General features: G+C 47.3%; 1 protein-coding gene across 1 annotated transcript in view; it reads right to left on the bottom strand.

The window, feature by feature from the left end:
* Positions 1-872, bottom strand: part of Ccbe1 (collagen and calcium binding EGF domains 1) — a 185,005-nt gene extending 184,133 nt beyond the window's left edge. Inside the window, exons 1-2 of the mRNA XM_042668547.1 lie at positions 661-872; positions 190-270 (exon numbers count right to left, since the gene is read on the bottom strand). Of these exons, the coding sequence (XP_042524481.1) occupies positions 190-270; positions 661-800 (221 nt within the window). The 5' untranslated portion in view covers positions 801-872. The remainder of the gene's footprint in view (positions 1-189; positions 271-660) is intronic.
* Positions 873-13,134: the final 12,262 nt, after the last annotated feature.

Raw genomic sequence — 13,134 nt, 5'->3', positions numbered from 1 at the left:
CTCGGGGTCCACAGACACACGGGGGTGGACCCCGGCCTTTCCCGGGATCACTTGCGGGGTCCCCAAGCGCGTGCGCCCCTCCGATCCTTTCCTGCGCGTCCTCTCCACCTACCCGGGTGCGCCGGGTCCCACCCCGCCGGGTCCGACCCTGCAGTCCCCCCCCTACCCCACCCCAAGCCGCGGGCTCACCTGAAGCACGTGGTCAGCTCCCCCGAAGACTTCAGACACGGGTACTTGGTGGTGGCGATCTTGTTTTCGGAGCAGATTTCCCTAGGAGGAAAAAGTCGCAGCGGGACGCGGTGGGCGGGAGGTGTGAGCGCCGGGATCTCCGCACGGATCCCGGACACTTCCGAGCCTCGGGTTCGGAGGCTCAAAGCCAGAACGATCCAGAGGGGGGGAAAGGCTGAGGAAGCCGGGCGCAGGGGCGCGACTGCACCAGAGCACCGAGGGCAGCACCGCCCCATACCCACCGGGACGACCCGGTCAGTGGCTGGGGGACCCGGGCGGGGGGGGGGGGGGGGAGGTGGCGCGCAGATCGCGGCGGGGCGCAGATCGCGGCGGGGCGCAGATCGCGGCGGGGCGCAGATCGCGGCGGAAGACCTCCACCCCCCGCCCCCCGCGCCCCCCGCGCGCCCCGATCCGCGGCCGCTAAGCCCTTACCTGTCGCCGTCCTCTGGCTCCTCTCGGTAGGTCCACGTGTGTCCGAGCGCCAGGAGCAGCAGCAGCGGACCCAGACTCCGGCCCAGCTGCCCCCCGGCCGCTCCTCCCCGGCTCGGCGGCGGCGGCGGCGACACCACCATCGGGGAAGCTCCCGGCTTCTCCGCCCGGCGCCGAGCTTCGCTGCCCGCCCTGCGCGCGGCTCCTCGGCGGCGGCGGCCGTGCGTGCGCCTCCCCGGCAGGGGGCGCCCGAGCGCAGGGCGTCCGCGCCACCTGCGCGTGGGGTGGGGTGGGGTGGGGTGGGGTGGGGTGGCGTGGGGGGTTCGGGGTCTGCGGGCGCGGCGCCCCCGAGTGGGGTCCGGTGAGGGTCCGATCGGCGGCGCGGGAGCTGGCGCGGCGATCCCGGGGCCCGCGCGCCGTCTGGTGTGCGCGCCGCCCGGGCTTCGTACTTTGCACCCGCGCCTTGCACGCCGGAGGAGGAGCCGCCCGCTCCTCACCCGAGGCCGGGGGAGGAGAGGAGCGGAGGTCAGTTGGTTTCCAGGGCTCAGGGTCCAGCCTGTGTTTCGCCCCTGAGGATCTAGGCCGTGCTGTTTGCCGCTCTCCGGCTTTGCTTCTTGCTTGGGAGCAGGCGGGGCATGGACCGGCCTCGCAGGGGCCTCCCACCCCGGCCACACCTGAGGTCACTGTTGAGGAAACGTCATCGGTCCATTTCGTCCACTCATCACCTGGAATCCTAGCCACTCGGGAGGCTGAGACCTAAGGATCGAAATTTAAAACCAGCCAGGCAGGAAAAAAAAAATCCCTGAGATTCTTTACGTCCAACTAGCCCGCCGAAAGTCAGAAGTGGAGGTGTGGTTCAAGGTGTGGAGAGCCAGCTCTGAGCAAAACAGGCCAAGAAAAGAATGTGAGGCCTTGAGTTCGAGCCTCAGTACTGGCACTGGATAATACATAAATAATAACTATCTCTGAAAAGATCGTCTTCTAGGTGTTTTCGTTTGTTCATGGATTGTGCTGTGGTTTTCTTCACGTTCAGGACAAGCCAGGCCCTCCCACTGGGTGGTGCTGGAAATCTGGAATCGTCCTGCCCTGAGCTTACCTGGGGCAGGTAGGAGGCGGTGTGAATCACAGGTCCTGCTGACATGTTTATGGGTAACCCTCAAAAATGGGAAACTCATGTCTAATCCATGCAATTTCGTGATGGTAATCCATGTCACTTAGTGTCTTAGCATTTGCACGATCCTTGTCCGTGCTTGTCAAAGAAAAGTTTGTGAGAGACGTGGATGATAGAGCCAAGCAAGGGATCCTTGATCCAGAAGTAAATCGGGAAAGAGGTTTCATGCTGGATAAATCTTTAACATCTGTGTGTTCCATAGCTCAGGCCAGCAAGCGAGAACATAGCTAGATCACTCACCTGTCCAGGTGTACCCATGGCTAGGGAAGGAGACAGTCTGAGTTGCACAATGTTCTGGTCTGCACTAAGCTAACATGCACATCCCTCACACACTGATATCTCCCCATTCTTCTGTAGCATGCTTTATATTTTTCAGAGCTCTTTCCCATTCATTATGCTAACCTAAGGATCTCATTTGTTCAAGGATGTGGGCTTTTTTCCCTACACAATTACATAGTGATGGAAGACTTATTGCTATTAAAACAGGACACTGCTAGTTCACAAAAACAAGTTAAGTTTCAATTCAGAACCCACCCCCAGAATCTTGTGCAACCAGAAGGAGAGAATCATGGAGCCAGTAAACACCTGGGACTCAAATCCTGGCAGTGGTTTCCTGAGCAGTTAACTTCTCTGAAACCCTGTTTTCTTATCTGTAAAATTGAGAGCTTTCCCTCATAAATATCTGTACGTGTTAAAATGAAATAATGCGTATAAAGCACATTTGTACAGTGCCTGGCACATAGGGAGTTCTCAGTAAACATTAACTCATTATTGTTAGTATAAATTATTGAATTGCACAGAAATTTAGGTTTTAGACTTCTAATGTTTTTTGCCTAACACATAGACTAAAAAGCAATCTCACCGAGCACATAAAAACTAAACCCAGCGCTGGGAAGGTGGCTCAGTGGTAGAGCCCTTGCCTTGCATGCATGAGGCCCTGGGTTCGATTCCCCAGCACCACATAAGCAAAAAGAAAAAAAAGCCGGAAGTGGTAGAGTGCTAGCCTTGAGCTGAAGAGCTGAGGGACAGTGCCCAGGCCCAGAGTTCAAGCCCCAAGACCGGACCCAAAAAAAAAAAAAAAAAAACTAAACCAATCCTGGAACGAGTAAAAATCAAATCACTTTAAATTGTGCCATAGAAGTGTTTGATCCCATCACAGAAGGAAGATGTCAACATGCAGGCTGGAGTTTCGATCTTTATTTCCTAACTCCTCTTATGTTGATAACTTTGCTTTTCCTGCCATTGCCTGTGGATGATAGTTGTACAAACAATAGATTGCATTATAGAGATGAAATGCTGGCTTCATTAAACTATACGAAGACTTGTGTGTAGACCTGCAGCTTTTCAAGGAAAGTAATTCATATTGCGACATGATAAAAGCAGCCAGGTGTGGTGGTGCATGCCTGTAATCCCAGCACTTAAGAGGCTGGGGTAGGAGGTTAGAGAGATTGAGGCCACCTTAGACTACATAGCAAGGTTTTGTATTTTAAAAATAACAAAAGAATAAAAACACAACCGTGTCCATTATAGACAATAGTGGTATCAGAGCCTGCCTAGTCACCTGGTTAGTTCTGGTCATTTAGTGTGTGTGTGTGTGTGTGTGTGTGTGTGTGTGTGTGTGTGTGTGTGTGTGCACTTGCCAGTCCTGGGACTTGAACTCGGGACCTGGATTGTCCCTGAGCTTTTTTAGCTCAAGGCTAGTGCTCTACCACTTCAGTTACAGCTCCACTTCTGGCTTTTTTAGTAGTTCATCAGAGATAAAGTCTCACAGACTTTCCTGCCTGGGCTGATTCCAAACCACGATCCTTAGATCTCAGCCTTCTGAGTAGCTGGGATTATAGGCATGAGCCACCAGCACCCGCAGTTCTAGTCCTTCATGTGAGGCACCTTTGAGGAGGAGGGGCTAGAGAAGGTGGCTGGCTGGTTAAGCCAATAGTGAAGATTACATGGATCAGAATCTTGTGAGTGTGTGGTCAGAGCATTTCCATGACAGGTAGGCCTTTTGGAAAACCTTTGTCTACAGGCCTGGAATTTCAACCCAGGGGCAGCTACTAAGAACAGATACTTGGTGTTGAGCTTGAGGCACTAGCTGGGAGAACATAGCCAACTGGAAGAGGCTGTGTGTATGGATATCTGTCCCTGGAAAATTAAACAGTCCTGCAATAGACAGCCAAGCTTTTGCTCAGGCTGCAACCAACCTGCACGGGAAAGGCCAGTGCAGAGTCTGCATGAAGAAGGAACCTCAGGCCTCTTACTTTTTCTCTCTTTTGACTCATACTTTCTCGCCAACCCTGCACAACCTGGCTTGGCCACCTTGATGTCCCTATCTAACCCGTCATCTGTGATTAGCTGGCATGAGAGAACTTGTCCCTTGCCTCTTTCCTAGGAGTGTTGCAAAGATTAATGACAGGGACCTAAATGCTCCTTGGGGGAGACAGTGTGGCTGTTTCTTTGCAGCATACCCCTTGGCCACATTTTCCATACAGACGTGTCACTGCCCTGAAACAAACCAGAGAGAGTGGATCATTATGCTTACTGTGTCCCAGGGGTTGGGGGGCTGGGCTGGGGTCTGAGCTGTAGGGCAGATTGCTGTGGAGCAGGTATTTGCTAAATAGGCTGAGTGTTGTCTGGGAGCAGGAAAGATGGCTGGCTGGGGGAAAAAGGATGGGTCAATATTCAGTCAAAAAGGAAAAGGAGAAAATAGGCTACAGGACATAACATAACACTCTAAACAAAGCCAACGTGGTTTTAAGCAACTCTACTATCTTATTTGGAGAAATCATTGTAGAATTAGAAAAGAGAAAAGGGTTGAAAAATAAGTTATGCTCACCCACCACTGGCAGCTCAATTTCTGTTATTCTAGCTGCTCAGGAGGTTGAGATCTGAGGATTGTGGTTCAAAGCCAGCCCAGGCAGGAAAATCCTTAAGACGAGTATCTGTACAAGTGAAGCTCAAGTGCTAGAGTAGTGCCTTGAGCACAAAAGCTTAGGGAAGCACCCAGGACCTGAGTTCAAGCCCCAGGACCAGCACAAACAAAAAAGTTACGACAAAAACAGATCACCGCTAATTATTCACGATTAGTAATCATCATAAAACTTTAAATTTACACTCATCAGACTTGTTAGGCTGGTAGCTCACGCCTGTGATCTTAGTTACTCAGGAAGCTGAGATTGAGGAGCAAAGCTTAATAACAGCCTGGTCAGGAAAGTCCACAAGACTCTTATCTCCAATTAACCAGCAAAAAAGCCAGAAGCAGAGCTGTAACTGAAGTGACAGAACATCATCCTTTGAGCAAAAAATTTAAGGGACAATGCCTATCCCTGAGTTCAAGACCAGTACTGACACCTCCCCCCCCAAAAAAAAAAAAATAGAAGGAGGAAGAGGAGGTGGAGGAGGATGAGGAGGAGTCTTTTCAGGACTCTTCTATGTAGTGTGGAGTAAAGGAAAATTCAGAATCAAATAGTAAGCTGATGGAATATTAATTGGCTGAACTACATAAGCAGAAAGTCTGTACTACATTTAAAGCAGATCACAAATCACATCTCAGATCTTTGTAATGCAATGTAGGATCATTATGTGGTAAGTTACAAGAGTCCAGGTAACCCTAAAGGAAAGGCCTATCAATTGTTTTTTGTTTTTTTTGACAGATTTTCCCCCACTGGTCTTGCTGAAATGTAGCAACTGGTACCTGACTATAAGTTGAGGGCTTCTTCATAGAAATAAAGCTAAAGGATATGAGTAAAATTGGGATGAGTGATCAACTTCAGATAAGCTATCCCTAAAATAAGCTTTCCTTCAGTTTCGGTTTTGATTGACAAGCAGCCAGGTCTGCTCAGAGAATTAAGGTACAGTCTTAAAACTGTTGAAGCGCGCCTGTGTCTAAGCCCTAATGAGGGATTGCTCAAGGCAAGTAGTCAAAGTGTCCTTAATGCAGTGAGTGAGTTTTAAAGCCCTGGTGGTTTTGGGGCGTGTACTCTATCTCTACACTAAACCAGCCTAAGTTGTAACATGCACAGGTTCTGAAAGTTCATTGAGCCCACGTGTCTCTGGAAATGAAATTTCTTGCAAGACAGGAAGAAATGTCTGATTCCCATGTCCATGACATAATTATACATTTTTGCCCAGTTTTGAAGTAAAAAATTAAAAGATTAGTTAGATAATAATAATAATATTTTTAGACAATACTAAGGAGAACCTTTCGTGTCAAGAATCTCATGAAAAATTAAGCCAAGTGCATAATTGGAAATGGAAGGGGTGACGATCAAGATGCATTCTATTCTTGAATTGACACGGTGAACTGAAACCTCTTTGTACAACTACTTGAATATAATATAATACATTACATATACTTTAAAAACCATCTCTGTTTTATTTTTATAGACCTAATTATATCCCTTTACTCTCTAAAGTCATGTAATGCTATTGAGACCTGGGAGATATGTAACTTAGGAACATAAGAAGCAAGCCAATTTGACAGGTAATAAGCAATGTTGACTTTAGACTTTTCTGAACTAAGACACTTTTTTGTGTGTGAAACTGGAGATCAAGTCCAGGCACTTTACCTCTGATTTATCTGTCTAACCTACCAAGTTCTCTTTAATGGTAGAATAAATTTAACTCTAATATCCAAGCCAGTGACAAAGGTATGTTTACAGAAAAAAAAATATTTCTTCCCTCTGGATGTGAGGTTAGCATTAGTTATTTTTTAAAATATCTTAGAGAAATGACATTAGGATGTAGAAAAAAACCCTACACCTAAAACTCAAATTCATGCTTGCTTGGTCACTGTCTCTGATCTACTTGCTTTATCCACCTGGAATTCAGTTTATCCATAAATAGAGAAAGCAATATCCATTGCATAGGATTCATATATAATATATATAACTTCATATGTTATTTTAAACATATAAATATATTTGTACTTATATAATAAAATATATAATATAAATATTTATAAATATGTTTGTATAAATAGCTATATCTATCTAAATCCTGGCTGTCACATCCAAGGTCATAAATGGCCCCTCATCTTATTTTAATTGCTTTTCTCCCATTTTCTTTCTTTTGGGATGCTGTTCTATTGGGCCATTCACTCATTCTGCCTCATCTGATTTGCTTTCCATAAGCAATTTGCTTTCTTGAATGGTTGGCTAGGGATGAAGATGTCCTTCGCTGAACTGATTTGACATTGGTGTTGTTAATGTTAGGCTTTGCCAGATACGTTTGAATGACTAAGGCTCTGTGTAAGTCAAACACAACAGCAGTTGCTGGAAAATGGGGTGCATATACTTCCCCTTGGGAAAAAGCTGTGTTCCTGAGAAATGTCTGATTTGTACATATTTGAAATCCAGTGGTGAAGCAAATGTGTTCAGAGACCTGACTCAACACATCTGTGACCAGTGCTAGAGTGACCATCATAGGGTCTTCATCAAGGAGCTTGTGTTATTTTCTTTTGAGCTGTTTTTTTTTTAGGGGGGGAGGATTGAACCCAGAGCTTCCTGAATGCTAAGTGTTTGATCTACTCCTGATCTACACTCTAGTTGGATAATATCTAGAGGGTTTGCCACAAGAGTCTTCCAGGAGAGAAGTTACAATGAAAGAAAACACAGCAGTCCATATTTGTGTTATATATATATATATATATATATATATATATATATATATATATATATACACACACATATATTTTATATTTACATATATATATATATATCTTGGCATTCACAATTGAGGTCACTAGATCCTAGCAATATGTAGAATTTTTTTTTTCTGCGATGAAGGCCAGGAAAGCTACATTGCTGCATGGATAATGGATGCGATCATTTCATGGATAATAAGAGTTTTCCAGGAATTTGACCCAGAGAATAATAACACCAACTATTTACTGACGACTTGGCACATGCTTTGAGCACTTCACAGAAAGAGCCCATGTCCCTATGACAATCTTCTACCATTGGTTCTGTTATTTCCTGCATTGTAGAGATGAGGAAACTGAGGCAGTGGTTTTCATTCATTGCTTGAGCCCCAAAGTTTTTGTTTATTTTTAAAAGCAGTTTTGGCTCCCATCCCATGCCCTCAACCCTACTTTTCTCCCAAGAGACAGTCTATATTGCCTACGTTTGCACAAGGACAGATGAAAACCAGGAAGAGCCCAAGGCTCACCACCATTCACAGTAACTCAGAGAAATTATTGTAGCTCAGGTCCAGGTATGAGTCTTCTACTGCAGCTCTGTGGCCGCCAGCAGGCCAGGTCAAGTCTCACCTGTGTCTATTAGGTAATCTCTGTTTGCAGCAAAGCTAAGCACGAGGCTTTGGACTGGTTCTTATGGAGACCAACAGGCTGCTTGATGGTGCAGAAGCCAGCTTGAGAAGAATGAGCACGCATTTTAGCATTTTTAGGGTCCTGGTGCCTTGGCACCCCTGGACCTGAAAGAGGCCTTTATCAGACCTAGAACAGTCAGCTGAGAGATGAAGAAAACGGTTAGGGAGCCCTTTTGTAGTCACCACAAATTTCTAGACCAAATATTCTGAAAACTAGAGTCCAGAAAACCCCCGTGGAACCACATGATTAGACACCGATGCTGTGAACTCCAGAAGGGATACAAGAAGGTAAGCCATCCCAGCAAGCCTGGCTACAGATGGTTGAAAGCGCTTTGAATCTTGTTCCCTAGCTCCCAACCGCTACACCCACCACCACCACCACATGGCTCCGGCAAGTGGTCTGACTGCTTTAAGTGCAGGCTTTAAGATCTGTCCTAATCCTCACCAACAATGCAGACCCCGAAAGGAATGCCAGATAAAATAAGCTGCCTTCGTTTATTTAACTTAATTGGTATGCATCCCTTTTTGTTTGTGGTAGACCTCGATAATTGTTTACCTCCTTTCTGCTTGACCGCGGAGGTTTAACCCTACGCATATGTCTTAGAGATGTTTACTGGGTTTGCAATCTCTGATCAGAGTCCTGATTGCTAGTCAGAAATCCAGTGGAACCCTGTGGCTGCTTCTTTCAGTTCCAACATTTATCTGTGGTACGATAATGAGTCTGGAAGTTGTATGTACATAACTTGACACATATTTGGCGAGTGCATCTTCTCATTCTGATGGGGACCTAATGGGCCCTGACCCACGTGTCAGTAACCTGTCATTGAACCCTCCAAGTGACCCGTTCTGAAGTCAGCTGTGTCACAGGCTGGCATCAGCCCTTGGACCTCTGTCTCCAGATATCCTTCGGGATCTTCTCCCTCCTGTCTGCGTTCTTCTATCTCCCTGCCCATTTTCTCTCACCAGTTACCTAGGCTGCATTCCTACCACAGTCAGACTCTCCCTCCTTCCAGCTTCCACCTTTCCTGTCTCTTCTCCATTTTTTTCTTTCTCTTACATTGCTCCTCTTCAAAGTACATCCCACCTCCTTCTCCCTCTGATTTCTTTCTCCAAATCATTGCTTACCAACCAGGTGTGCAAGTTTGGGAGTGCAAGTGTGTTACCAGTGGAAATGTAGCAATATCTGGAGTCATTTTTGGTTGTTACAGAGGACTGGGGGACTTGCCTGTACCCTGGGGTATTGATGATCACCCCACCCTGGGTAAGACCTGCCCCTCCTCCAACACACAGCCAGGAGTCAGTTGTCTGCGTCAAGATGTCGGTCGGGAGCAGAGGTTGGGAAATCCTACTCTCAGCCATTTGTCCACCTCTGCCCTCAACTTTAATGTCCTTTTATCTCCTGTTTCCAAATCCCATTTACTTAATCCTCTCCCTCCCCAAGCCCGCCCTGTATCTCAGCTTCCATCTACTGGCTGTGGAACGTCCCTGTCGCCTGTCCATCTTCCTAACTCCCTGAGGGCCTTTATTCCAGGTCTGACCTCCCCTCTGAGGTTTCTCCCTGTCTTTCTGCCTTTGTTTTCCTGGCTTTGTTCCACAGCTACCTTACCTATCGGCTGTCCTGGGATGACCCCAGGAGCAATGAAAATATTTTTCTTAGAATTCTGTTTATTTTTCAGATTTTCACAAATCCAAAGCAGCCCTTAAGTGCCATGGCTCTGGCTGTAATGTAGCACCTGTGTCTGGTCTGGCTCCCCTGACCCTCCTTGCTCCTTCCTGCCACGCCCTCTTCAGCTCACCTGCAGAGCCCCAGGCTGCTCTGTCTTTTCTTTAAGATGTTGATGCTATGGGTTCCCACACTGGTTGGGACGCAGGCAGTGGCTTTTCTTCCCTTGTAAGAGAGGGAACAACACATTCCCCTACCTGAATTCATTCTTTGGAAAGGATGAATGGGTGCTGACTGGATGCTAGACAATGTCGGATGTTGGAGAGAGAATCACTTGTCAACAAGAACCAATAAAAAGACAAGCAACCAGGGCTGGGAAGGTGGCTCAGTGGTAGAGCGCTTGCCTTGCACGCATGAGGCCCTGGGTTGGATTCCCCACCACCACATAAGCAAAAAGAAAAAAGCCGGAAGTGGTGCTGTGGCTCAAGTGGTAGAGGGCTAGCCTTGAGCTGAAGAGCTGAGGGACAGCACCCAGGCCCAGAGTTCAAGCCCCACGACTGGACCCCCCAAAAAAAAAAGACAAGCAACCAGAATTAGTTATCTAAGAGCTAAAAAGGAAAGGCCGCTGGTGTTCATTTCTTATGGCTACCGTAACAAGTTACCACCAGTTTACTGCCTGAAAATGATGAGCATTTATCTTAGAGCTCTATGGGTCAAAAGTCCAAAATCATTTTCATGGGGCAAAAAATCAAGGCATCAGCAGTATCAGCTCCTCCTGTGAACTCCAGAGAAGAACTTGTCCCTTGATTTTCTAGCTCTGCGGGCTGCCTGAATTCCTTGGCGCCTGATCCAAATCTCTACTTCAAAGCCAGCAGTGCAGCAGCTTCGAATCTCTTTCTCTGCTTCCTTCACCATATCTTCTTCTTGGCTTCTGCTCCTCTTCTTTCCTCTTATAAGAGGCCTTGTTGGATGCCAGGGCTCTCATAATCCCTGCTAGCCAAGAGGCTGAGACCTGAGGGATTGAAGTTTGAAAGGACCCCATGCAGAAAAGTCCTCAAGACTCTATCTCCAGTTAACCAGCAAAATAGTGGACCGGAGGCATGGCTCAAGTGGTAGAGCACCAGCCAAAAGGAAAAAGGCCAAGGGAGACTGCAAAGCCCTGTGTTCAAGCCTTGGTACCAGCACATACACACACAAAAAGAGCCCATGTGTTGGGCTCTTTACATTTACACAATAATCCAGAATCATCTTTCCTTATGACATGTAGGATGACATATGGACAGGTTTGGGGGAGTAGTATACGCATATATTGGGGGCAGACATTCAGCCTACTATAATTTCTTGCTTGGAGTAGGAAGATGACTTCAAAGAGGAGGTGAGTGAAGAGCGCAGGCTACGAGGATGACGGTGCTGGAGCTCGGAGCGGTGGGTCACACAGCATGCGTGGTTCAACCTTCCCAGGGGCCTCCTGTCTGCCTTGCTCCCAGCTGCAACCTGAATGAGTACAAATGCAGTCAGTGTCGGTAATGCGTTACCAAATAGAGGGAGGAAAGTTGTATGAGAAATGTCTCTAGTTCTCTCACGAGACCCCAGATGTTAGAGATAAGAAAGGTCCTGGATGTTTCAAATAGGAATTAATTGCTCTTGGTGACTGGTAACACAGTAGAGCCAGGCTCCGATTCCAGACTCAGGTGGATGTAGCCATCTCTCTGTGCCTCCACCTCCTCATCAGCACAATGGGAGCCACAGCCACGTCTCCCTTCAGTGCTTGTGGGAGAATCAAGTGACGATGCAGTTAAAGCATTTAGAAGCTGGGAATGGGGTGGCTCATGCTACTCAGGAGACTGAGATCTGAGGATCGTGGTTTGAGGCCAGACTCTAATTTCAGTGAGCCAGAAAAAAATGCTGAATAGAGGCATGACTCAAGTGGTAGAGCACTAGCCATAAGCAAAAATAGCAAACAAAAAGCATGAGGTTCTGAATTCAAGTGGCATTCACACATGCACACATGTGCGTGCACACACACACAGACTAAATAAAGTACTTAGAATAGTGCCTAGTACATGACAAATATTCAACTTTGTTGATTTTTTTTTCTTATTATTAGTTTGTTTTAAAAGTTGGGCTGGAAGGTGGCTCAGTGGTAGAGCGCTTGCCTTGTATGCATGAGGCCCTGAGTTGATTCCTCAGCACCACATAAGCAGAAAAAGCTGGAAGTGGCGCTGTGGCTCAAGTGGTAGAGCGCTAGCCTTGAACTGAAGAGCTGAGGGACAGCGCCCAGGCCCAGAGTTCAGGCCTCACGACCAGCAAAAAAAAAAAGTGTGAAGGAGAGGGCACACGGTGACTAGAATGGATAAAAAGGCTGCACGTGGCCCTTCTGACACCCCAGATGGCTAGGTTGTCCCAGATGGCAGCAGGAAGAACTTCAGGAGTGTTGAAGAGACAGTGCAAGGGCCCTGGGGCTTGGAAGATTGCTCCTACCTGCTGTCTTTTTTTCTGCCAATCTACCATGAAGCACCATTTCCAATCAAAGCAAGTAGTCCTGAAAGAAGTTTGTTTTTAAGCAATTATCCATCATATTTGGCTTATTAAAAGAAGGATCTGAGAGCAGGTCTGAGCCAAGAAAAGAAATAGCCTAGAAAGCTTTTTCCTTTTTCCTGAAGCCTCTAGGGTGGAGCTGGTTGACTCACGTCTGCAGGCCATCGGGGCTGGATGAGTGAATGAAGGAACGGTGGGCAGCCGTCCCATGGAAACAGTGCGGCGCAGCGAGGACCCGGGGGTGGGAGCTCACTCAGGTCAGCCAGTGCTCCTCGGGTCTCCCTTTCACAGATGAATGAACTGCGGCGTGAAGCGATCCAGTTGGACACAAATGAAGTTGCAGGGATTCATTACAACAATCCAGGCATACCCTGGCACTACCCCTCCCCTAATCCCGGCATTCTGAACAAAGACCACAGTAATTGGAGATTTCTGCATTTGACCTCAAAGCACAAAACACACAGGCCTCTGCCGAGTGGCTGTTCCCCTTGTGACAGCGCCATGGTTCTGTATTTATTTATTTCTCACTTCTTGTAAAAACACCATCACTGTTCAGTCGGGCCTCAAAGAAAAGGGTCAGGTGGCAAGTGGCTTAAACGACCTAAACTAAACAGTCCTTTCCTGTGAAAACCACTTTCTTTCTCTTCAAGGCCAAACTGTTGGTCTCAACATTGGTAACAATTAATACAGCGGGGTGGGCTGGGTAGTGTTGTTGCCATGGAAACCTGAGCCCTGGGGCAGCATCAGACCGTCTCTCTGGAGATGAAGGCAGGTGTGGAAGTGT

Source organism: Dipodomys spectabilis, unplaced genomic scaffold (assembly GCF_019054845.1).
Source record: "Dipodomys spectabilis isolate Male_0828 unplaced genomic scaffold, ASM1905484v1 ptg000455l, whole genome shotgun sequence".
In the NCBI taxonomy this organism is placed as follows: domain Eukaryota; kingdom Metazoa; phylum Chordata; class Mammalia; order Rodentia; family Heteromyidae; genus Dipodomys; species Dipodomys spectabilis.
Note: the sequence above shows the minus strand (reverse complement) of the source record. Positions and strands in the feature narration are given on the sequence as shown.